This window comes from Physella acuta, unplaced genomic scaffold (genome assembly GCF_028476545.2).
Source record: "Physella acuta isolate Inbredline_101_S28 unplaced genomic scaffold, ASM2847654v3 ptg002457l, whole genome shotgun sequence".
In the NCBI taxonomy this organism is placed as follows: domain Eukaryota; kingdom Metazoa; phylum Mollusca; class Gastropoda; family Physidae; genus Physella; species Physella acuta.
The window spans coordinates 1-26,154 of record NW_026733939.1 but is presented as its reverse complement, the minus strand read 5'-3'; the positions used below and the strand labels follow the sequence as shown (position 1 = coordinate 26,154).

General features: G+C 39.3%; 1 protein-coding gene across 2 annotated transcripts; it reads right to left on the bottom strand.

Moving 5' to 3' along the window:
- Positions 1-1,465: 1,465 nt before the first annotated feature.
- LOC131933335 (lengsin-like) lies at positions 1,466-19,477 on the bottom strand. 2 transcript variants are annotated; one of them, XM_059290123.1, is made up of 9 exons: positions 19,292-19,477; positions 16,844-17,027; positions 11,131-11,270; positions 10,459-10,638; positions 9,537-9,638; positions 9,222-9,400; positions 4,469-4,645; positions 2,742-2,889; positions 1,466-2,187 (listed from the first exon to the last, which is right to left on the bottom strand). In XM_059290123.1, exons 2-9 carry the CDS (start codon positions 16,998-17,000, stop codon positions 1,975-1,977), a joined length of 1,296 nt encoding a protein of 431 aa, XP_059146106.1. In that variant the 5' UTR covers positions 17,001-17,027; positions 19,292-19,477; the 3' UTR covers positions 1,466-1,974. The 2 variants fall into 2 exon arrangements, with proteins under 2 accessions (XP_059146106.1, XP_059146105.1); XM_059290122.1 differs by having other exon boundaries at positions 2,742-2,892; positions 19,292-19,475.
- Between the last annotated feature and the right edge of the window lie 6,677 nt (positions 19,478-26,154).

The window sequence follows — 26,154 nt, the reverse complement described above, 5'->3', positions numbered from 1 at the left end:
TATATATATATTATATATTATATATATTATATATATTACAAAAGTGTGTGCGCGTGCGTGCGTGTAAGTATGGTGGGTATTAGAGTGTGGTATGGAATTTAAAAAATGTCTATGCCTCCCTTGTATACTTCTATGTTGCATAAAGTGGTCTAACTCTAACAATAAGCTGTATTTATATCACAAGATGAACCTGAATGGTCAAATATAAATGGCTTGACACTTTTATTTTAGAAAGAAATAGATTGCTTAAAGTACACTTTTGTGAAAAAAGCTTTTTACTTCAGAACATTTTAAAGCTTTTCATTTCTGTTTATATCAATTTAATCATCGGTCTACATTTTATCTTGGACCCACATCAATAACTAGACTATTTAACATTATGTTATTTATAGTTTGAACAACTTTAAAATTGATTTTCAAATAATTTCTAGAAGAATTTGGTTTGTTCATAAATAACTAGACGCTTTTTGGACAATCTTTTATTCTCCCCCCTTATTCCCCCTTCAGCTCAGTTTGTTACTGGTCCTGTCAGCTCTACTGGGGAGAGTATAGGCAGCTAGGCATGTTGTTCCTTATCTTCTTCATGCTGAGGTTGTCAAAAATGACGATTTACCTGCCCCTCCTGGATGTGAAAGTGTACTTATCTTAGTCAAAAACACATTTCCAACATTGTTCAATGTATACAATTTGTTTAATTTTGCCATTTTTGACCAACTTTGTTCTAAACATTTTTAATGTACAGAAATATTTATAAAATGTTTTTGTCTAACAGTTTTATCATGTATAAGATATTTTTAAACAGAATGCACACAAAATTGTATCTTTCATTGAAATCAAAATGTATAATAACATATTAAAAAATCTTTTAAAAAAATTTCTGAATACAATTTATACACCAATTCAACTATTCAAATTTTAAAACTTTACAAAAAAAAAACAACATGTTTTATCAAAATGACCAAAGAGAAAATAAAAATAAATTGCCAAATCAGAAGAGTTTTCTTGAATATGATAAGATAATGTATGGCTTATTTACAATGATGCTGGTTTTGAATTTTTAAATATTGTTCAAATACTTTTCTCCATGATCATCAGAAATATTTGAGTGATCTTAAATCATACGAATGCATAATTTTTTTTGTAATAGAGTATCTTTGAATTACTTAATGCTTTGAATTAATTTGAAACAGCAATGTTTTTACAAGACTTAATTACAAATAACATTTTACTCATGATAAAAAATATTTTATTAATAACACAAAATATTTTAAAATGTACAGAGGATCACATTTTTAGCAGTGCCATTGAAATTTATTTTGTTTTTTTTTATCTCCAGTAGCTTTATGTAATTCTAAATTTTAAAAGCAAGATCTACTCAGTTTTGTAACTGATATTTATACCCAGTATAGTAGGTAAACAAACAAAATTCAACAAAACAGAAGAATTTTATCATTTTTTTTCAAAACGAACATGACTGATGCTAAATTATTTGATTAGTTTTAGAGATACCTAAAAGAAAAAGCAGTTTCTATAAAACGCCTCAAATGATTTACATGAAGGTAAATCTAATATTATTGATCATTGAATATTTCCAGTAAAGGTGAAAGCTATAATCACATCAGTGATAGCTAAAGTTTAGAGCATTATATCTTTTCGTTACATATAGACAGTACCATACAATAGGTAACGAGTTGCATAATTGACTGACAGCAGAGCATTCAGACTGATGAAATAATATTTTAAGTGTAAAAAAAAAGTTTTTCGAAATTTTAACTTTTCAATTAATTTTAATGATAAGAAATGAAATTCTTATCTCTCTGTTTATTTTCAACAACAAAAGAATTTTTATTTTTCCCAGCCTTTGCAGCATGAATAATAAATTCATTAGTTATTACTTTAGGCATCTAAATGTCATTAAATGCAGCAACAATAACAAAGCTATTAGTTTATACACCTTTCTTTCATCGACAATTTCTACAACGCTCTAAGGTAAATTGATCGTTCAAATTCAAATCTGTCTGAAGACTTCTCTTCCAGTCTGTTTATCTCAAAGTTTTTCTTCAAGAGTAGAAACCTTTTGACGAACTTGGGACACAGTGCGGCCGTCAATGTTTCATCTTTTTCTAACCTATCAAGGGCTTCTAGCAGGGTCTGTGGTCCTTCTTCATCAGGTGTGGAATCTGATAACTGCAAGTTATAAACAACACACAAGACTATTTGAGCATGATACTAATTTAATATACTTTTTTGGTAAAAGATTTTCAGATCCAATTAATTAAATGCTGCATTATTATTTTTTAAATATAAAAGTAGTAAAGTTCCCTTTTTGAACCTGATGGTCTATGGGCGTATGAAGTAAAGTTCACCTTTGTTTGTGACCTTGGCATAAGAAGGGATAGTGGGGTTGGCACTATACCCAGCTGCCTTTACTTTCCGTAACATGAGTTAGGTACCTATCAGAGCTGGATGGACTCAGGGACTTTCTACTTACTTGAACCCGGATTCAATGTAGAGACTTTCAGGGTTAGCAATCTAGTGCTCTACTACTTGGCCATGCCATCCCATAAATGCAATAATGGTTGATATTAAATTTATAAAATTAAGCAGTAAGAAAATAAATTTTAAAAACTTAAGGAATTTAAGGAATGAAACAAAATAGAATACTTTTTAAAATGAAATCAACATGGATAATTATAGAGATTAATAATTAAAAAAAAACAGAAAGCAAGAAAGCTCTTTACCTCTGGAGATAATTTTAACTTCTTCCTAATATCCAGAGTTCCTGCAGCTATAATGGAGGCCAGGGCTATGTAGGGGTTACTAGCCAGGGTGGGTAGGCGGTCTTCAATGTGAGGACCCGTCTGTGAATTATCTATCAGCAGTCTGGCACTGCTGGAAAAACAAAATCCTTCAGTTAGATATGTTGGGGGTCAGTAGTTGAAATAGAAGATAGCTAGAAAAACAAAATCTTCAGTTAGATATGTTGGGGGTCAGTAGTTGACATAGAAGATAGCTAGAAAAACAAAATCTTCAGTTAGATATGTTGGGGGTCAGTAGTTGACATAGAAGCAGGGGCGGAACTACAGTGCCGCCAGACCCCAAAGTGCGGGGGGGCCCGGGGCAGTTTAGGGGCCCACATCCGACCGACCTTAATTTATATATATATATGGTAGAGGTGTAGCAAGGGGGGGGGGGGGTGCAAAACGAAAGTTTGAGGGGGGGGGTGCAAATCGAAAGTTTGAGGGGGGGGTGCAAATCGAAAGTTTGAGGGGGGGGGGTGCAAATCGAAAGTTTGAGCGGGGGGTGCAAATCGAAAGTTTGAGGGGTGGGGGTGCAAGTCGAAAGTTTGTCCCCGGTCGACGGGAAGGGTCGCTACGCCTCTGACATATGGGGGCCCAAAAGAATTTTTTGCGGGGTGGCCCTATTTTTCTAGTTCCGCCACTGCATAGAAGATAGCTAGAAAAACAAAATCTTCAGTTAGATATGTTGGGGGTCAGTAGTTGACATAGAAGATAGCTAGAAAAACAAAATCTTCAGTTAGATATGATGGGGGTCAATAGTTGACATAGAAGATAGCTAGAAAAACAAAATCCTTCACTTAGATATGTTGAAGGTTGGTAGTTGGCATAGGAGATAAGCTAGAAAAACAAAATCCTTCAGTTAGATATGTTGGGGGTCAGTAGTGGGCACAGAACATCATAAGAAAATCATTTTCCTTCAGCTATATAAGATCAGAGTCAGCAGTTGGCAGAGGAGGTAAGTCTCAGGTAAGCTAGGATATAAACAGCAGTCTCAGATGACTGTTTTCTTATTAAAAATGTTGCTACTTGATGAGATATTTGAAAAGTGTGGTACTTAAAAAAGTAATATTGAACATAATGTTTTTGCTTATCCTAACAAGCCAAGGGTAAAGAATTTCCACGCATTTCCAAACCTCCCAGACCTTCACAGAACAGTTTCATTACACATTACTTACGGACTTCAAAACAGAAGTCTACAACTAGTAAAGTGAAGTAGTTACCTTTCTAACCTGACGATCTATAGGGCAAGTGAAGTAGAGTTTACTTGTTTCTGTGTCCTCAGCATATGAAGAGATAGTGTGGTCAGCACTATACCCAGCCGCCTTTACTTTCCCTAACGTGAGTTAGGTACCCATCTGAGTTGGGTGGACTCTGGGACGGTCTACAAAATTATTTATACTGTGGTCCAGTGTGGTTAAAAAAAATGCTGCAGTTGAAAATTAAATTGTGTAAGCACTATGACATTAGACCTTAAAATATGTTTGCAGAGGCTCATTATGGTGTTAAGCAGAGAAAAAATGAAAATTCTCAAGTGGCCAAAGATTCATCTGACCATGGAGTTAATTGAACCCGGATTCGAACTCGATACTTTCACAGTCCAGTTCTCTACCGCTAGACCACTCCGTCCTGTGGGAGGGGGTCACTCACCTGTGGGTGAGGTCACTCACCTGTGGGTGGGGTCATTTGTCCAGGAAACGGTGATGTCCGGACTCTCCTGGGAGTAACAGTTTAAAGTGGGTCGCACCAGGGCCGTCATGGCCTGCTGGTGGGCCAACAGGCCCGCAGCGAACCCCTGGCCAACTTCTGATAAAGTCATTTGGTCGTCTGCTGCATCGAACACGTTTCTGCAACAGTGAGTAGAGTTTAGGTGGCGCTGACAGAGACAGGGGAAGTGACTCGTGTGATGGAAGTAGAGATAAACAGGGGAAATGACTCTTGTGATGGAAGAGACAAACAGGGAAAGTGACTCGTGTGATGGAAGTAGAGAAACAAGGGAATGGCTCTTGTGATGGAAGTAGAGATAAACAGGGGAAGTGACTCGTGTGATGGAAGTAGAGACAAACAGGGGAAGTGACTCGTGTGATAAAAGAGAGAAACAGGGGAAGTGACTCTTGTGATGGAAGTAGAGACAAATAGGGGAAATGACTCTTGTGATAAAAGAGAGAAACAGGGGAAGTGACTCTTGTGATGGAAGTAGAGATAAACAGGGGAAGTGAATCGTGTGATGGAAGTAAAGATAAATAGGGGAAGTGACTCTTGTGATTGAAGTAGAGATAAACAGGGGAAGTGACTCTTGTAAAGGAAGTAGAGACAAACAAGGGAAGTGACTCTTGTAATGGAAGAGACAAACAGGGGAAGTGACTCGTGTGATGGAAGTAGAGATAAACAGGGGAAGTGACTCTTGTGATGGAAGTAGAGGCAAACAAGGGAAGTGACTGATGGAAGTAGAGATAAACAGGGGAAGTGACTCGTGTGATGGAAGAGAGAAACAGGGGAAGTGACTCTTATAATGGAAGTAGAGACAAATAGGGGAAGTGACTCGTGTGATGGAAGTAGAGATAAACAGGGGAAGTGAATCTTGTGATGGAAGAGAGAAACAGCGGAAGTGACTCTTATGATGGAAGTAGAGACAAACAGGGGAAGTGACTCGTGTGATGAAAGTAGAGATAAACAGGGGAAGTGACTCGTGTGATGAAAGAGAGAAACAGGGGAAGTGACTCTTGTGATGGAAGTAGAGATAAACAGGGGAAGTGACTCTTGTGATGGAAGTAGAGACAAACAGGGGAAGTGACTCTTGTGATGGAAGAGAAACAGGGGAAGTGACTCTTGTGCTGGAAGTAGAGATAAACAGGGGAAGTGACTCTTGTGCTGGAAGTAGAGATAAACAGGGGAAGTGACTCTTGTGATATACGGAGCACTATTTTCAAACACATGCTACGGCGGCCATCTACTAAGGCTAAAATCTGAATAATGATACTTAAGATTACTCAGCCTATCTTACTCTAATATATAAAGCTCTACGTCAGTGGTTCCCAACCTTTTTCGAGTGGCGACCCCCTTTTATAAAAAATAAGTGACCCGCGACCCCCATAGAATTAAAAAGCCGAAATTAGTATGGAAATTAATAAGCACTAAAATAAGATTTTCTAGTAGACTTTCAATATGAACTACTCTTGATAAATGTTTTAATAGCATGAGTAAAATTGCATACTATTCACTAAACTTTCGTGGTTAAGTTTTTGATTTTTTTTAAAATTGTTAACGCCAACCTATGTCATTATAATTATCTTAATTTTGTTTTTAATCGAAGAATAGTGTTGAAAATATATTCTCGAAAATTCAATCAATTTACGTTTGGGTATGAATGGTGAATACTACACCGAAACTGTATCTGCAGTTTTTCATCTTACTCGGAATCATTCTGCAAATCAAAGAATTCATCTTGTAATTCATCGGGAATGCTGAAAACATCAAGGGAAGAAGAGAATGGATAATGCGTAAATGCAGATTCTTCTTTTTTTTCAGCTCAGAGAAATAGCGATGCAGTTAGTTTTCAACATATTCAAGATGCCCTGAAATCGCTTCTTTCAAAATTTTAATTATCTCACAATCAGATTCATCTACCACACCACAGAGTTTCTCAAATTTACAATATTTCCAAGATTTATTTTCTTTACCGATTTTGCAGCTTTGATAAAAATGCCCCGAGATTATCATGGAAAGTTATAATATTCGTTCATTTTCCCTGAAGCTTCAGGTTAAGCTTATCTTGATGTTCGAACACATCTGCTAGGTATGATACTCTCTCCAACCACTCTATGTCGTATTAAGTATACCAAAAAGTCTTGTTTCCTTTGCACTTCCAAGAACAATTTGATTTCAGATTTCAATTCAAAAACACAATTTACAACATTTCGTTTGGCAGCCAGCGTACTGTAGTGTAGAAGAGCAGAACCTCGTAATCTATATTAATGTTTTTGCTCAGTTCTTTGAAGGCTCCAGATTTTATATAATTTACGACTTATACTAGCAATGGATTCTTGATGTCGATTGGTTAGGGCAGTGGTTAGGGAGCTAAATCTTTTCTGTTTTCTGAAAGCCCGATTTTGAGCTAAACATAGATGGCGCACCATCCGTACAAACCCCCACAGCCGTTCTAACCCATTTTAATCATCCAGTTTCAAAAAAAAAGTATTTATTTTCTCCATGCTATTTTCATAAAAGAGCAACTCTTCTTTGCTATCATCCGCATGAATATAGACACAGACCAGCAACTGCGAACACGAACTCACGTCTGTTGATTTATCAACTTGAAAAGCAAACAATGGTGAAAGCTTAATTTCAATAAAAATGTGTTATTTAACATTTACGTACATGCAGCGTTTGATGAGATTTTCTCCTATTGTTTTTTTTTTTTTTTTTTTTTTTGCTTGGCATTTTCTATCGCGACTTCATTTGATGCTTGCACTAATGCTGGTGAAAACTTCCTGTTCGATCAAGTCTCTGGCGTTTGCAACTAGCTTCTTACCGACGAAAGAACTCCATATATTTTTTCCCACGTTTTCTTTAACTTGCTTTCTCTGTGTGTTTGTCTTTCCAATCCAATCTTGCGATCGAAATTTCTGGCACTTCCCAGTTAGCTAGCGCGCTGAAATTTTCAGGGAAGCTTTGTTTTGGATGACAATTAAATATTCTATTGTTTTTATTACTAAATTAATCCATGGAAACATTTTATTGATCATTTTAGACCGCTATATAATTGTACCAAAAAACGTGGGGGAAAAGGGACATTACCCAGTAACTGTAATTTGATGAAAACAAGGTTCGGCACTCCCCCTCTTTTTGCTTACTGAGTAGTTGTCACGCGGTGTTTGTGTACAAACAACCATAACCTAACAACTGGTGGCCAGTATGGGGGAGACTATATGGTCGAGTGGTTGGGCACACGATTGCTATCCCACTCGACACGGGTTCAAATCTATGTGTTCTAGTCAGTAACGTATTCACACAACGTGTTTTTTACGAGTTGTCTTTTTACGAGTTGTCTTTTTACGAGTTGTCTTTTTACGAGTTGTCTTCGTTTACCCAAAAAAAGTGAAAAGATAAAATCGATAGCAAGATTTTAATGCAAACAAACAGACAAAGACTAAAAAGTAGAAAATAATAATCATTAAAAAAAGTTTAAAAAAACCCACGTTTTCTGATTGAACTAAAAAGTAGAAAATAAATACTATACATCACAATAATGCAAGCGATCACTCTACTATAAGCGATCAAAAACGTGGGGCGCCGTGATTTTCTTAGTTTCTAATACTGTTGACTCTCTATAAGCTCCCTAATAAAGTCAATAGTATTATCTAATCAATAGTAATATAACTTTTACTTCGGCGCCCCACGTTTTTGATAGCTTATAGTAGAGTGATCGCTTGCATTATTGTGATGTATAGTATTTATTTTCTACTTTTTAGTTCAATCAGAAAACGTGGGTTTTTTAAAACTTTTTTAATGATTATTATTATGTGTTCCGAATGACTCGTCTCAAATGACGTTTTAGTTTTGAAGATTTCATAGATTCGTGACTGAGAACAACTTTGTACAGTGCGCTTTGTTTCTTCTCTATTACATTTCCAGTGATGTTAATGAAGCCGAATTTTTTAAAAAATCTTCTAAATATTTATGCTTTTTTCAAATTACTAAGGTTTAGTATACCAGTTGGCGACCCCCCAGGTTGGGAACCCGTGCTCTACGTATTTCATACTTTTATCAGCCCAGCAAAATGGAACATAAATGGGTCTACAAATTAAAGTATTGTAAAAGCTATTAGTTTTCTATTTAAACTAGAGTAAAATGTTAATTTTAATATATATTAATTTAAAAAATCAAACAAATTTTTTTATAAAGTTATTAAAATTTATGTGAAAAATAGAATGAACAATTATAATTTTATCAATTCTAAATTTACTTGTATTTTAAATGATTTTCTGATAAATATGTTGTGGGTTGTTTCCCTTGGCAAAATAAAACTACTTGAAGAAGTTGACTTCAAAATACTTGCCAGACTACCCGTTTCACGTGAATTATAGGCCTTTATATTTTTTATGTTATACTTGTTTGATAAAAATAATAGATAAAATAGTTATTGGTCAAAACGCAATGTACTTTACTTACTTTGAATTGAACGATATTAGTGACATACCTAAAAGGCTAAAAATCCGACACATTTAAAATAACAGTCTACCAACATTTATTAGAAAAATTTAAAACCAAATTATATACATTATTAGTCAACACAACACCATTTTAAATTCACACACTGTTCTTAGACTTAAATGATTCCGGGGGGGATGCTAAAAGTTTGTCCCCGGGCGCCAGGAAGGGTTGCTACGCCTCTGGTCTAAGCCTATAGAACTAACACATTACCTGCCATTAGCGTCCAACAAAGTGAATCTGTAGCTGACAATGTTTGGGCTGATGGAGGCCAGCGGTCTAGTCATGAATGTGACGTCATATCCGGCGTTAACACACAGGGATTTCAGCATGCTGCGCAGGCGGTGGAGGCAGTCGGCCACCTCCAGGTTGGTCTGGGGTTCTAATCCTATCTGGAAATATTTCATTTAGAGCATTTGACATATTCTTTTTTTTTTTTGGTGTGTGTTTGTTAGTTGACTTCTTATTTTATCTCATGTTTAGATAGTTGTAAGAACGCAGAAGAAGAAAAAAAAATAATTGACATACCAGTAGCTTTCCTGGCTCCAAACCTTTCCCAATGGAAATGACTGGGATACCACTTGATAAAAGGGAGGTCATGAGTGTGTTCGTCAACGTAGTGATGTCCTCCTGGCGTAAAAGGAGACAAAAATAAGTGATCAAATATCCTAGAACAGATAGAACAAGACAATACAGTGTGTTAAAGATTATAATGCAAATTTATCCAGCTGCTGAAGTACAATACGCAGAACATGAATGTAAACATTTGATTAGCGACCCGTCAGTTACGTTTATAGCATTTCATAAAGACCTTTAAATCAAAATTTTCAGTTTTGTTTTAGAATTCGATTCAGCGAAGTCTGAAGCCCGTCCTGAGGCTGAGAAATACAGGACACTATGACGTAAACAGCTTCACCTTACGGAGAAGTTTGGACAATTGTTCTTACTCCCACAAAATACCCCCCCCCCCCTGTTTTATCTTAATATCCGCCCTCCCACACACACACACACACACGCCACAGCCTAATGCACAGTTAAAAAGCTGTAACTTCGTTACTTAACTTGCCAATCTTAACTAATTAACCTGACATTCGTAATTACATCTCCACTGAGCACAGTGCCATTAAAAAAATAGCATATGATTATTCTGGTATTGATTATTCCTTCCCTCCCACCCCCTCCATCTTCTTAAAGGTAAACCTTTCATAATTAATAAGCTGTGTCGTCTTTTTCTCAATTCCACACACTTGCACTTAAACTCTCGCGCGCACCACCCTGACGCCCACCGATCGCCCCACCCTGCAGTTTTTTTTTTTTATACCTGCGCGTAGCAGAACTGGATTCAGCGAGTTCTTGTGGAACACCATGACCGCCCCACCCCACAGCTCCCTGTCGCCCCACCCCACCCCACACCGCTCTGCCGCCCCACCCTACAATTGTTGATACTTGCATGTAGCAGAACTGGATTCAGCGAGTTCTTGTGGAACACCATGACCTCCAGCTGTGCCGACACGCTGATGACGTAACCGAGGTCATTCAGGCCCTGGACCTGCCTGTTGGCCACCTCCCGACTCATAGACACCTCGCGCTCACCCTGGGAGCTCAGGAAGTCACAGAGCACGTGACCTACCTGAAACGTCACAGAATACTCACTAACTGGTACCGAGGTGGATACCTTAAAAGTAAAAGTTACCCATTCAAAACTGGCTGTCTATATGGCAGATGAAGTAGAGTTCACCTATTTCTCTGACCTCGGCATATGAAGGGATAGTGTGGTCAGCACTATGCCCAGCCGCCTCGTTTTCCTTTACGTGGTTCAGGTACCACTCAGAGCTGAGATGTCATACAGACTCAGTTTACTTTATTGTGAGTCAGGTATCCATAACACCTGTGTGCAGTGTTTTTTCCAGGCATCTGTTCAGGGGGGGGGGGGGGGGCGGGGGGAAAATCTATAAAACATATACTTTAACCATTGTCGCCCCCCCCCCCCCACCGAATATGTGTTCAAACCCCCCCCCCCCCCCCCCGAAAATATCAAGTACCCCCCTCTCCCCTTGGAGAAAAAAGTGCGGAAGAAACACTGCCTACAGACTCGAACCCTAGCCCCTCACTTGGTGCTGACCTTCTTGTCGCCGTAGGACAGCCACGACAACGGTCGCACGGTGGTCGAGTCAGGGACCAGAGTGCCGTTGGTCCAACCCTGGTCTCCGTACTCCGTCAGGCACAGGGGGATGTCACACAGTACACCGGAAAACAGGGAGGCTGGAGAAAACGAAAGTAGGCAGGTGACGGAAGTGTAATGACATAAAAGTGTCACGTGACTAACATGTCACGTCATTAAAGTGCCATGTGACGAGGACGTCACGTGACGAGCATATCATGCGACGAAGGTGTCTTGTAACGAAAATGTTATGTGACAAACGTGTTATACGGTAACAGTGTCATGTAACAATATTGTCTTAGGACGGACATATTTTTGGATCGAACCCTAAAAAACGAAAGTTTATTGACTGTCTTCAAAGACGAATGACGTATAGCTAAAACAAAACAATACCTCCTTCCTTCCGATACAAACTTAAGTCATCGAACAAGAGTCGACTATTGTGACATCATGTAGCTAGATGGAAGTGTGACCATACGTGTGTGGGGGGGGGGGGGGCGTGACAAATGTGACGTAGAACACATGCACATTTTTAAAACGTTTGCTGGAAGTGTGTTTTCAGGTCAGCCTTTTTGTTTGGGGTTTTTCGATTTTAATTAATCTACGATGATTAACCAAACTGAACGTTGTATAAGAAACGCTAAATGGTTTTAACAAGCCATTCTCTAAACTCTCCACTCCTCTAAGATTGTAGTATATCTACCCTCCCGTTACATTCAGCATATGTTAAAGGAAACAAACACACACTATCTGCCCCATCACACACACCCACACACACACACACAATTGCTGTAAAAACAGACACACCCACGCACGCTTTCCCTTCACACATGCGCACGCACAGATAAAGCAGATTCGAGAACAATCTATATGCAGATGAAAGCTGTAGCAAGCCGTGTGTCAAGCTACGGCGCAAGGACCTGTATATGTCTCTCATCAAATCGATCACAGGTTCTCAAACACTTGTAGTCTGTCACATTCATGGGAGAAAATTGTCACATTCATGGGAGAAAATTGTCACATTCATGGGAGAAAATGGTCGCTTTCAAGGGAGAAAATTGTCACATTCAAGGGAGAAAATTGTCACATTCAAGGGAGAAAATTGTCACATTCAAGGGAGAAAATTGTCACATTCAAGGGAGAAAATTGTCACATTCAAGGGAGAAAATTGTCACATTCAAGGGAGAAAATTGTCACATTCAAGGGAGAAAATTGTCACATTCAAGGGAGAAAATTGTCACATTCAAGGGAGAAAATTGTCACATTCAAGGGAGAAAATTGTCACATTCAAGGGAGAAAATTGTCACATTCAAGGGAGAAAATTGTCACATTCAAGGGAGAAAATTGTCACATTCATGAGACCAGTCTGTCACATCCATGACAAATTTGGAGGGGAGATTGACCGCCCCCCCCCCCCCCCCTCCCGAAAAATTCAAGTGCCCCCCTCCCCCGAAGAAAAAAGTCTGGAAGAAACACTGCCCCACTCCTCCCCACTCCCCGCCCCAAAGAGATGCCTGAAATAAACTCAGCAGAATAAAATCGAAACAAAATAAGTGAGAACCGTTATGGCAGGCTCTGAACTAAACAGACAGCTCCGCCATTTGCATTTGCTTTAGATCGCTTAAAAAACAACTGCTGAATAATTGGGTTTTGGACGCAAGTAGATGCTTAAGTTATCTGATACATTACTTCCTGCTACTTCTCGCTTTTCTCTTGGTTAAAATATCTCCTAGTTAAAATATCTCTTGGTTAAAATATAGACACTTTCCAATAGCGTCCAATTGAATAACAGATTTAATTAGCCGATTAATATTGCAACTAATGTCACTAATAAGATTAGTGTTAAAAACTAATATTCGAAGGCGTTTTTTTTTTTTTTAAAAGCCATCACATTTTTACAAAAGCCATCACAAGAAGGGATCTTACCCAATTCACAAAGAATGATATGATATCTATCGAGGGCTGTTACGAAAAAAAGTTTCAGGGCCTCATTTTTTGGTGATATAGATAAGAAGCATTATTGTTATTCATTTAATGAACTCTGTGATTCTTTACCACTAGGGTTGTGGTCGACCCATGGTACAACCTTGACCTACTCACTCGGGTTTGACCGATGTCGGAATTAAAGTACACAAGTACGTAGAACCATGGTTACCAAGCGAAAAGGTAGCAATACTACGATGTATGTGCACAGCGAGGAGTGTTTCTTTCAGGCATCTCTTCGAGCCACCCTCCCCCCTAAAAAAAGTCTACTGCCCCCCCTCCCACCCCACCCCCTCCCCGAACGAAATAGAAACTTATATAGAAAAATATTGAGTGCCCCCCCCCCCCCCCCCCCCCCGAGAAAAAAGTCTGTTTGTTGCGTTTATGTGAATGTCTAGATCTAGATTGTTTTAGTCGCACGGGTATTTTAAATAAGACCGGGGGAATGATTGTACAGTAATTGTACTGTGTCTAGATGTACTGTCTTACAGTATCCATTACTTCACGATCGTTCGTTTGTGTGTGTGTGTGTGTGTGTGTATGTGTGTATGTGTGTGTGTGTGTGTGTGTGTGTATGTTTTTGCTGATGGGTAGTTTGGTGTGTCTGGACATCTGTCCTGTGTTATATTGTGTAGTGCAGGCTGAGGATTAGACATTCATTAGGCACAATGTGACTCCATTAGGCACAATGTGACTCCATTAGGCACAATGTGACTCCATTAAGCACAATGTGACTCCATTAGGCACAATGTGACTCCATTAGGCACAATGTGACTCCATTAGGCACAATGTGACTCCATTAGGCACAATGTGACTCCATTAGGCACAATGTGACTCCATTAGGCACAATGTGACTCCATTAGGCACAGTAAAATCTCTACAAGTTGTTTTAAAGAAAGATTGTTTTTTTTTCACGTTCAGTAAGTTTAGTAGCGTTTAAGGTTGAATGTATCATTAGGTACAAGGTCGCACCATCAGGGAGAAATGTATGACTAGGCTTCCTAGTCGTCGATGTGGGGGGGGGGGGGGGGGGGTAAACTCTGAGAAACTGAACCCCATGACACCTGACATAGTGACGCCATTGGTTAAATGTGCCTTATTTTTATTTATAGTTTCCAGCATGTTGTATTTCTTACGGTGTATTGTTTAATACGCCTATGTCACGTTCAGAGTTTCTTCCAGGCATCTCTTCGGGGGGGCGAAGCCCCCCCGAAAAATTTTTACCGCCCCCCCGAACGAAATGAAATTTATATCATTTATATAGAAAATATATACTGTTAACAGTGTCCGCCCCCCCCGAAGAAAGTTTACCGCCCCCCCGAAGATTTCAAGTGCCCCCCCCCGGAGAAAAAAGTCTGGAAGAAACACTGGTCACGTTAACTATGAACCAGCTAGTTCACATACAAATATTCATTACGTATCACAGACTACGTTTTTCATATTTTTATTTTTTATTAAATTCATATTTTTTTAAAATAGTTTTTTTAACCCCTCGTTCTTTTATTTATTATTTTTTTATTGGTGACACCAACGTTTTTTGGCTAATAGAATTCGATCATTAACCCCAACAATATTGTTGATAGCATTGTATTGTCATTTAGTGAGTGATTAATTCGAGACATTTACATTTTGTCAAACAATTTAATATTTTATTTAGTATATCTGCTGCTAAAGATAGGGCTAGACACTGAATAAAACTAATGTGGGATAGAGCTAGAGTCCTCTGCACTATTTTAGTACACAGATCAGCCGGGTTCAATAAAACCATAGCGTCTTCTGATGGGAAGCAACTCTTAATCACACGACGAAACCAAAGTTCAATAATCAACCAGTTTAGACTTAAATTAAAGGAAAGTAACATTTTAAAGTCTAAATTGTTTGAATATAGAATCTAGTTTTGTATAGTGGTTAAAAGCACCTGGTTATTTAATAATCCTGCAGTGTAATTGAAAAAAATATATCCACTTAATAATTCATTGAGTTACATTGTCTGCTATTACCATTAGTCCGTTTTACTATGTAGGGCCTATATATAATTAAATTTAAATATATAATAAGTATCTCTAACTTTAGTCTGTTCTAGTAAATTTAATATATTTGCCCCCCGCCCCCTCACCCACCACGTCGAGGGAAAAAAATCCATTGAATCATCATTTAATTACACATTTGCATTTTCATGTTTTTTATATATTTTTTATTTTTTTTTATTTTAGACGTTTTGTATTAGATCTATGTATAAGTAAACCATCTTAAATGAATGAAAGTAGGCTACAAGTAAGAAAGAAATATTACTATTGTAAATCTGTATCAGTCCTCACAAGCCGATGATGAAAACTGTAATACTAAAGCGAACACACAACTGACGCTGTAAATTACATGTCTGAGGCAAAAATAAAAAAAGAGGAAAAAAGAAAAAGAGGAAAATAAAAATAAAAAATTGAAGCTGTGTAAAACCATCAAATAAATTATGATTACTATTTTAAATGTTTTAAAACAAATATTTTTTTTTTTAAACTGTGGGGGGACTGCCATAGATATAGATGTTTGAAAGGGATGTTTGTTAATGGTATGTCTAATTGTGATCAACATAACTTTTCCGGTTGCTAAAAATTTGTATAATTTTAATTCTCTGTGATCTAAAACTTATTTCAGCTCTACTTAAAAGCCCAAGCCCCACTTAGCCCACCCTTGAATCATCATTTAATTACCAATTTGCATTTTCTGTTTCAGTTTTTTTTAAATAAAATTATAATTAGACGTTATGTATTGGATCTATGTATAATTAAACCACCTTAAACGAATAAAAGTAGGCTACAAGTAAGAAAGAAGTATTACTATTGTAAATTTGTATCAGTCCTCACAAGCCAATGATGAAAACTAATACTAAAGCGAACATGCAAGGCAAACTGACGCTGTAAATTACATGTCTGAGGCGAGAAAAAAAATGTAAGTAAATTTAACGTCTTATTCACGAGTATTACAATCTGTAATGCTTTTACGCCATTTACTTACACATTGGCATATAAACTTCTAATTAGACGTTTTGTATAATGTATAAGTAAACCATTTTAAATGAATGAAAGTACATGTCAGAAATAAGAATTACTATTGTAAATGTGTATCCGTCCTCACAAGCATACGAACACATCAACACACAAACATAACAACATATACACACAATAACCAAGAACCTACATACGCAGTAAAAACAACAACACACGAGCACACACAAATACACACGGACATCCTTACATATTAATTAACACACAAACAACAATTTTACACACGAACCAATTAACATACACATTTAAAAAACCACAAATACACATTGACACACTTACATATTAATTAACACACAAGCAACAATTTTAAACACGGAACAATCAATATACATTCACGTTAAAAAACGAGCACATGCCAATACAACACACTCAGTGGCGTAGGCAGGGGGGGGGTTAGGGGGGTCATAACCCCCCCCCCTCCTCCATAGACCCCTCGGTATATATATAAAGTATGACGGGGGGATGCAAATCAAAAGTCTGAGGGGGGGGGGGGGTGCAAATCGAAAGCTTGAAGGGGGGTGCAAATCAAAAGCTTGTCCCCGGGTAAAAATTGGAACCCCCCCCTTGAGACGATCCTGGCTACGCCACTGAACACACTTGCCTACCAACAAACACACGAACACACCGACCTTGTGCCATGCCCAGTCCGTTCTTCATGATCCCATGCACGCTCTTCCTGAAGACGAACCGACCCCGACTGACCCCGTGGATGTCGCTTGCTGTCACCAGCAGAAGATCGAACTCGTCCACGTCGTAGTGAGCCTTGTGTGTGTGCTGGCTGCCCATCTTGTCAGGCAGGTCAACGGTCTGGGTCTAGACATCAAACACGACGGTGTAAGTCTAGACATCAAACACGACGGTGTAAGTCTAGACATCAAACACGACGGTGTAAGTCTAGACATCAAACACGACGGTGTAAGTCTAGACATCAAACACGACGGTGTAAGTCTAGACATCAAACACGACGGTGTAAGTCTAGACATCAAACACGACGGTGTAAGTCTAGACATCAAACACGACGGTGTAAGTCTAGACATCAAACACGAAGGTGTAAGTCTAGACATCAAACACGACGGTGTAAGTCTAGACATCAAACACGAAGGTGTAAGTCTAGACATCAAACACGACGGTGTAAGTCTAGACATCAAACACGACGGTGTAAGTCTAGACATCAAACACGACGGTGTAAGTCTAGACATCAAACACGACGGTGTGAGTCTAGACATCAAACACGACGGTGTAAGTCTAGACATCAAACACGACGGTGTGAGTCTAGACATCAAACACGACGGTGTAAGTCTAGACATCAAACACGAAGGTGTAAGTCTAGACATCAAACACGACGGTGTGAGTCTAGACATCAAACACGACGGTGTAAGTCTAGACATCAAACACGACGGTGTGAGTCTAGACATCAAACACGACGGTGTAAGTCTAGACATCAAACACGACGGTGTGAGTCTAGACATCAAACACGACGGTGTAGGTCTAGACATCAAACACGACGGTGTAAGTCTAGACATCAAACACGACGGTGTAGGTCTAGACATCAAACACGACGGTGTGAGGTGAAAAGGTAGAGGACATTCATGGTAGAGGGACGACGAGGTTGAATGGTACAGAGTTTGACTGCAAACTCAAAGGTCTCGAGTTCGGATCCAGTGCTAGAGTCCGTAGTATATGTCCCTGAGTCCACCCAGCTCTGATGGGTACTTGGCTCAAGTTTGGGGAAGTAAAGACGGCAGGACATAGAGCTGACCACACCTTGCCTTCAGATGTCGAGGTCACAGAAACAGTTGAACTCTACTTCACCAGCCCCATCGGCTGTAAGGTTCAAAGGTACTTTTTTTTTTACTTTTAGTTACATATACATTTCTGACAGAGAGAAAGAGTGGGGTGGGGCACGATATCAAATAAACAGAAGTGCATTGATTAACACCTCCCTCAGAGGTTTTTTTTTAAATGGCTGTCCCAGCACTAACTGTTCGCTTGGCCTTAACTCTCATCTTAACCCTGGCTTAACTCTAAGCCAGATCTACCTAAATCCAGCCTTAAAACCCTAACAATTATCCTGTCAATTTTAACCCTGACATTACATAAATACGGCTATATATATATATATATATATATATATATATATATATATATATATATATATATATATATATATATATATATATATATATATATATATATATATGCAAATTTATATATGCTTGTGCTGGGTGTGTTAAAACTGTGAACCAAACATTGAAACAACCCCTTATGTAAGTTGTAGAGATTGCAGTCTGGTACACCCGTCTGACATCAGAGTGGTGTTATCGTTTTAAACGACCCCGCGAGGGCTAGTGTTGAAGCCAGTTACTTGACATGTACGTTGTGTGTTACGTTCTGTAGTTGTGTTAATTTGTGTAGTTGTGTGTTACGTTGTGTGTTACGTTGTGTTATGGTGTATGTTACGTTATGTGTTACGTTGTGTGTTTGTGTGTTACGTTGTGTTACGTTGTGTAGTTGTGTGTTACGTTGTGTTATGGTGTATGTTACGTTATGTGTTACGTTATGTGTTACGTTGTGTGTTTGTGTGTTACGTTGTGTTATGGTGTATGTTACGTTGTGTATTACATTGTGTGTTACATTATTTGTTACGTTGTGTGATTGTGTGTTACGTCTGTGTTACGTTGTGTGTTACGTTGCATGTTACGTTGTGTGTTGCGTTGTGTGTTACGTGTGCCCGGGGCTACGATCAAGCTGGGTTGTCGTGTTTTAACACCAGGAAGCTCACACAACTGTGTTCCACATAATCGATCACATCTATCAAAAGCACACACACACACGTGTTAAATATTTATTATTTCTAGCCTGACCTTTCAACTTTGACACAGATGTGCCTGTAGTGAACGGAAATTACAGCTATCATAAAATCAATACATACACATATACTGTATATGTATTGATCAGCTTCGGCTAGGTCTAAACACGTAACTCCCTGGAAGAACAATTTCAACAACACCAAATACAAGTAGCATTATATAGACTCCGTTAATATATTTGTTATTAAAAAATACGTATTTACTTACCCTACTGTAAGCTACTGTAACCTTGACTCAGCTGTTACAGAATCGAAACAAGCATGCTTGCACTGAAATACATCTAAACCGCAACTTATCGGATACTAAACAGCTAAACTAGACCAATAAATGAAGAGAGAGGGGGGAGGTGTCGGCGGAAACAACCTTATTACAGTCTCACGTAGGGATTTTCTCCCTCGTACAATCCGGGCGAGAAAAACGAAGAGGGGGGCAGCAACCCTACAAGGTTCAGCCGGTCACGTGGGTGTCTGTGTTGTCATTTTTCCCCCGCAAGTTTGTGTTGATCGCTCAGCTGACTAGTACACACAGGGAAACTGTGTACGTGTGGATACTTGGATTGACTTGGGGGGTGTGTACGCCGGCTTACATGGATACTAGGATAGATTATAAGTGTAGGGGCTAGATACGTAATGTCGGGCTAAACAGCACGCGTCATATGTTCATGCGTGATATGAATATAAATAGGCCTATAAACTCAATACAACTGGAGCGTTGTGATCTAACTTTCGTAACATCTGGATTCAACTTTCTGCACTAACTACTAACTGTAAGTTGCGTTTTTTAATTGCCGTTGTTACTTGATTGTGTTTTGTATTTTACAAGCGTTATTAACCCTAAACTTACACAGTTTATACTATAGGCCAGGGGTCTCCAAACTACGGCCCGCGGGCCGGATGCGGCCCGCGAGGTCCTCTAATCCGGCCCGCGGAGATCTTTTTGTCCACGGAAAAAACGTTTGTTGGTGAAGGCTGAGGAACTTTGCCCAGAAAAATCAAAAACATGCCTGGAAGAAACTGGCCCCCGAACTGAAATTTTATAGTTAATGCGGCCCTCGGACTGAAAAGTTTGGAGACCCCTGCTATAGGCTTTATTAAGGAATCTTCATATTCATAAGTTGAGAAGGCAGCTATAGTTAACTATAGTAGTAATAAAAAATGTAAACAATTACTTAAGATCTGAGTTGTGAAATATAGACATCTATCAATTTCAGGACAGCGCAAGTAAAGCTTAAGTTATTTTTAGGTCTTTTATGCGCCTAACAGATTACCAGCAACCTGTCACCAACTCATGCCGAGTACATTTTATCGCTAGTTAAATTATCGATAAAGCTGGATGTTAAACACCACTCTAAAAAAAAAGGCGATTTAAAATAATGGATCGAGACAGTAGCTTAATAACGCAGTCTGCACCAGGTGGCACCATGTAGGGGATGCCACCAAATTTAAAAATTGAAACATTTACTGTCAAAACCACGTTCCACCTGGTTCTATTATTATAGTAGGGGGAAAGTGATGACGCTAAACCGAAAATGTATTTTTTTAGGGGGGGGGGGGGGTGCGGTGACACCCTCCGGGTAAAGTGACGCCACAGGATGTACATACTATATAGGGTGTGGTGGGGGGGGGGTTGACTAACGCATCTATTACGCCCCGACTAAACCCACCCGCGTCGCTTACTATCGTAATATACATTCATGTAAAATGCATCAATTCTAACAGTATCTTCTTTGTATACAAGTTCACCATATCTATCAGTGTAATCTATATTAAACCCCATTACATTTACATTACCATTCTATATATAAAAGCCCATCAAACCTCCCAATTGTTGCAGCTCTATAAACCCCATTTCCACCTAATAAATGGGATCCTTATGTGCATTCCGAAAAAAGCCCAATAAAACATCACAAGAAGCCCATTAATACTCACCGTTATCTCCATAAAAAGCCCATTAAACGCCCGCCCAATCTACCTGTAGCTCCGTGCCCACATTGGGATAAAATCCCGCTATGAATTACACTCTCCCTAATCCCCCCCCCTCCCCCACCCCGAGGTTTATTAGCACACATCTCTAGTCTTGCCGTGGCCGTCTGACAAGGAATCAATAGACAGACAACGGGTGGATGGCATGGGGAAAAATCATTACATCCGGAGATGTTCCACTTTTTATCTCTCTGTGTAAGACTTGTCATCTTACCAGCTCGTATTTTTTTCTGTTTGCTTGAGACTTGTCATTTTAAGAGCACATATTTTTCTGTGTGAGACTTGTCATTTTAAGAGCTCATATTTTTATGTCTGTCTAAGACTTGTCATTTTACGGGCTCGTATTTTTTCCGTCTAAGACTTGTTATTTTAAGAGCACATATTTTTCTGTCTGAGACTTGTCATTTTAAGAGCTCATATTTTTCTGTGTGAGACTTGTCATTTTAAGAGCTCACATTTTTCTGTGTTAGACTTGTCATTTTAAGAGCACATATTTTTCTGTGTGAGACTTGTCAATTTAACAGCACATAATTTTCTATTAATCTGAGCTCATTATTTTCCTGCTTTAAACTTGGCATTTTAAGAGCTTATTTTTTTGACCGTCTGTCTACGACTTGTCATCTTAAGTGTTCACATCTTTCTGAGACTTGTCATCTTATGAGCTAAAGTTATTCTGATTTGTCATTGTAAGGCTTTCTTTTCTCCCATCTATCTTAGACGTGAATAAGGCATTACCACACCCCCCCGTAAATACCCCCCGGACATTCCCCCCCCCCGGATATCCCCCCCCCCGACATAACTCCCGTAGTAATTTCCCCCTGTCATTTACCCCACCCCTGTCAATTACTCACGCCCAGTAGGACATTACCCTTCCCCTCATAACTTAAGGTGCAGTTAGGTTTAGGGCTAGAGTTTGGGTTAGGGTTAGCTCTAGGGTTAGGCTTAAACCAATGTCTAGGGTTGAGTTTGAGTAAGTTTAAGGCTGAGGTGAATGTTTAGGTTTAGGCTTTTTCTTAAGATAAAAGTAATATATAAGTATAGAGTTGGAGTTACAATCAGGTTTCTTGGGGGAGCGGGAGGGGGGGGGGGGGTAATTGATAGGGGGTATATGAAGGGGGGGGGGGGGTAATGTCCTAGACCCGTCTTAGACATCGCCTGAATAACTCACTTTAGTCTCGCATTTTACATTTTAACGGCTAGAAACATTCACATTCAAAACCATTAGCTTAGTTAATTATGACAGTATACTGTTTAGCGTTGTGGTTAGGGAGCAGAGGGAGGGGGTGGGTTCGAATCCTAAATGAGTTTTCCAGAAGAGGAGATCACTTTTATATTTTATCATTGAATCCAACCATTGGCTACATCAAATTATTTCTTGGAAGAATTTTTTTTTAATAAATATTTCTACATTTGTTTTTCCTATTTGTTATTTAAAATGTAAATTATGTTAAAAAAGAATTATCACCAGTCCTTCCGTCTTGATATACATCTCTTATATCTATGGTACTTCCCCGTCAATCCAGATATATCTGAAGATGGCCATTTACTATGTAGCCTACCACTACCAAACAACTGGGGCTAGAATTTAGAGACATCAACCCCTATAGTTTACCCCCCTCCTCCATTTATTACGACCCCCCTACCGCCCATATCATACATCATGTGTCAGATGATTTTTAGGGTGTATATCTTTGTTTATGTGGTGCATCACATTGTAATGTGACCAGATCATTGTCATGTGCTTATCATTATGTAAAGCATACCATAATTTGGTGCAGATTATTATGTGGTGCATACTATCATTATGTCAGGCGTACTATAAATTGTGTATATCACTATGTGGTGCATATCATTATGCTGTGCATAACAGTATGCGGTGCATATCATTATCGTGTTGATAGACCTGTACCAATGAAATGAAGTAGATATGTCCAATTCCAACCCTTAGACAAGACGTGCTGAAACCTCTCATTTGACCTCACAAAAAACGGCTGTGTTTGCAAAAAGTTATCTCAGTAAACCAACACAGGCGATGGCCAGTTTTTGTTTGCTGTTATCTGGCCAGCTTGAGAACTTAGATCTTGGTTATTGCGAAATGAGCAAATCTCCAACACTCAGACCACGCATGTTTTTTTTTCTCCTCTGGTTAAACTAACATCGTCTTATTGGGTAGGAGCGTTGATGATTTGTTCTGTATCGACTTGTGGTAAGGTGGTGTTGTAGGGAGGGGGGGGGAAGTCGGGTCGACCGGCGAATTTTGAAATGGCGGTTGAAATTTGGAGGAGGGATTCTTGTTGTGTGACGTGATATTGGTCTGTGGGGGTGACGTACCGATCACGTGATGCTGGTGTGTGAAGTGCTGGTCACGTGAGTCTGTGGTATGACGTACTGATCACGTGAGTACGTCACAATATTGGTCACGTAATATTGTGACGTACCGATCACGTGAGTTAGGTGTGTGGCGTACTAGTTGTAAATCTACCAACGCCAAAAAGATAACGAACAACACTTACATAAGCTAACAGCCGTGTAACATGTGAACGACCCTTAGTTTGATAACCTTCCAATGTGTTGCGCGTTCACCTTGTAAACTGAAGACGTCACCAGTTGTCACACAATATCTTGTTAGAATCTTCGTGTGATCTGTAGATATCTGAATCTAGGCCTAAAAATGTTTCGATAGGGAACATGCATAAATATTTTATACAATCAGTTTTTAAAAAAAATGCCAAATCATCTTAGATATTAAGGTAATTTTTTTTGTAAGTGCTTGGTTAAAGGTTCGTGCTTTGGTGATTGAGACATACAGTGGCGTAGCGAGGTCGGGTGTCACCCGGTGCGGCACTTAATGGTGTCACCCCCCCCCCCCCCCCCCCCAGAGGCGTAGTGACCCTTCTCGAGGACAAACTTTCAAACTTTCGATTTGCACCCCCCCCCTCAAACGTTCGATTTGCACCCCCACCCCTCAAACTTTTGATTTGCACCCCTCAAGTTTTTCTCTATATGTTGTGCAATTTTTTGCCTTGGTGTCACCCCCCCCCCCCCCCTAAATGGTGTCACCCGGTGCGGTCCGCACCCCCCCGTCTCCCCCTCGCTACGCCTCTGGAGACATATATTTTAAAGTCTGCACAGAAAGAGAACACATATCTTAACCTGGAGCACCAGAGCGCTCGAGTAATCTCCATATCTGATGAATGTGCACACATTCGGCACGGAATTGTAGAATTGTATATGCAGTTTTCTGCACTGGTTTTTTTTTTCTGCGTGAAATTGGGGGAATAATATTTGATATTGGAACGTGCGGAGATGGGTGGGAAAGGGGGGAGGGGGTTCTTTTCTTGAGGAAAATTTGAATGGGGACGTTCGTTATATAAGCTGGGTGTGGTGGGGAGGGTGGAGTAGCGGCTGGTGAGGTGGAGATGGTGAGATGGGGATGGTGAGAATTGTGAATCCGTGAGCTGAGGTCGGGATGGTGAGGTGGAGATGGTGAGATAAGGGTGGAGATGATGAGATGGGGATGGTGAGGTCGGGATGGTGAGGTGGAGATAGAAGGAAATTGTGGTTTGGAGATGGTGATTAGAAGATAATTAGGATCATTCTGCTGCTTTAGTTAAAAGGTAGCACAATTTGCTTTCTCCACTGAAAGCTTCGGTGAATTTGCTTTTCTAAATGTAACTTAAATATATTTTTCATGAAAAAAAATACAGCAACGAAGGTCAAATCTGCTTGTGTTTATTTTTTAAAAGAAAGTTATTTGCCACTTTAGATAACACATGAGCAACAACAGGGCCATGGTAAACGTGAGTCACCGCCCCTGATAAGTTATGAAACTTGTTTTTTTGTTCTCTCCCTTTGCTCACGTTAGGGTTAACCACCACCCTTCGTTGTTTTAACTCTGTCTAACCAACGTCTGATCCTAAACCAGCTGCCCACGGGAGCCGGGAGCAGCAGGAGAGCATGGGGAGCCCTTGGCTGAGAGAGCTGGACAAGTATGACGTGGTGCAGCTTTCTCTCACCTCGCTCAGTGGTGCTGTACGTCACGTGACTCTACCGAGTCACAAACTTAAGACCATTTTACATTCCTCAGGTATGTACTTATGTGCACACACATATGTATATGTTTATGTATGTATATACATAAATACATATATTTATACATACACATGTATAAACATACATATATATATATATATATATATATATATATATATATATATATATATATATATATATATATATATATATATATATATATATATATATATATATATATATATATATATATACACACACAAAGATAAGCTTTCTGATTATAAACGGTGTACACTATCTAAAGGGACGGAGTGGTCTAGCGGTAGAGAGCTGGACTGCTAATCTGTAAGTCTCGAGTTCGAATCCGGGTTCAAGTCAGTATACCGTCCCTGAGTCCACCCAGCCCTGATGGGTACCTAACTCACGTTAGGGAAAGTAAAGGCGGCTGGTTTGAAAGGGAACTTTACTTTCACACTATCTGAAAATGTATTTTAAAAATTTAATGGTTTCGCTGGCTGGTCACGTGATCTTGGCTAAGATCTAAGTGTCCCGTGTCACGCCACATCTTGTGTCACGCCACATCTCGTGTCACGGGGCTGAGCTAAAAGATCAACCGGCTCTGATGCGGACAGATTTGAAATGAGTTTCCAACAAAAAAATTTTTCCACTGCTGGAATCTCTTTTATACAACTGATCTTCTGTGCGTGAGATTGGAATTGTGATGTCGCGTGTTCTGAAATTAAAGTGGCTTTGGTGTTATGCTAGAAATGGTGTATTAGTTAAACAAAATTCCCTCACGATTCCCCCCCCCCCCCCCCCCCCCACCCTAGACGCTCAACCCCGGTTCTTCCCAACGGCAACAACCTACAAGATATAATCATTCCAAAGCATTGAGTACGGTCCTTGTCGGATATCAAGCAACAATGATCAAGCTGTGTTCTAACTTGTCCATACGTGCTACGGTCAGGGTTAAAGTAAAACAAACATGACAGGACACTTCGCTTTTTGTAAATTAATGAATTATAATTGTTGTCTTGCTTATAATTAATGACTGAC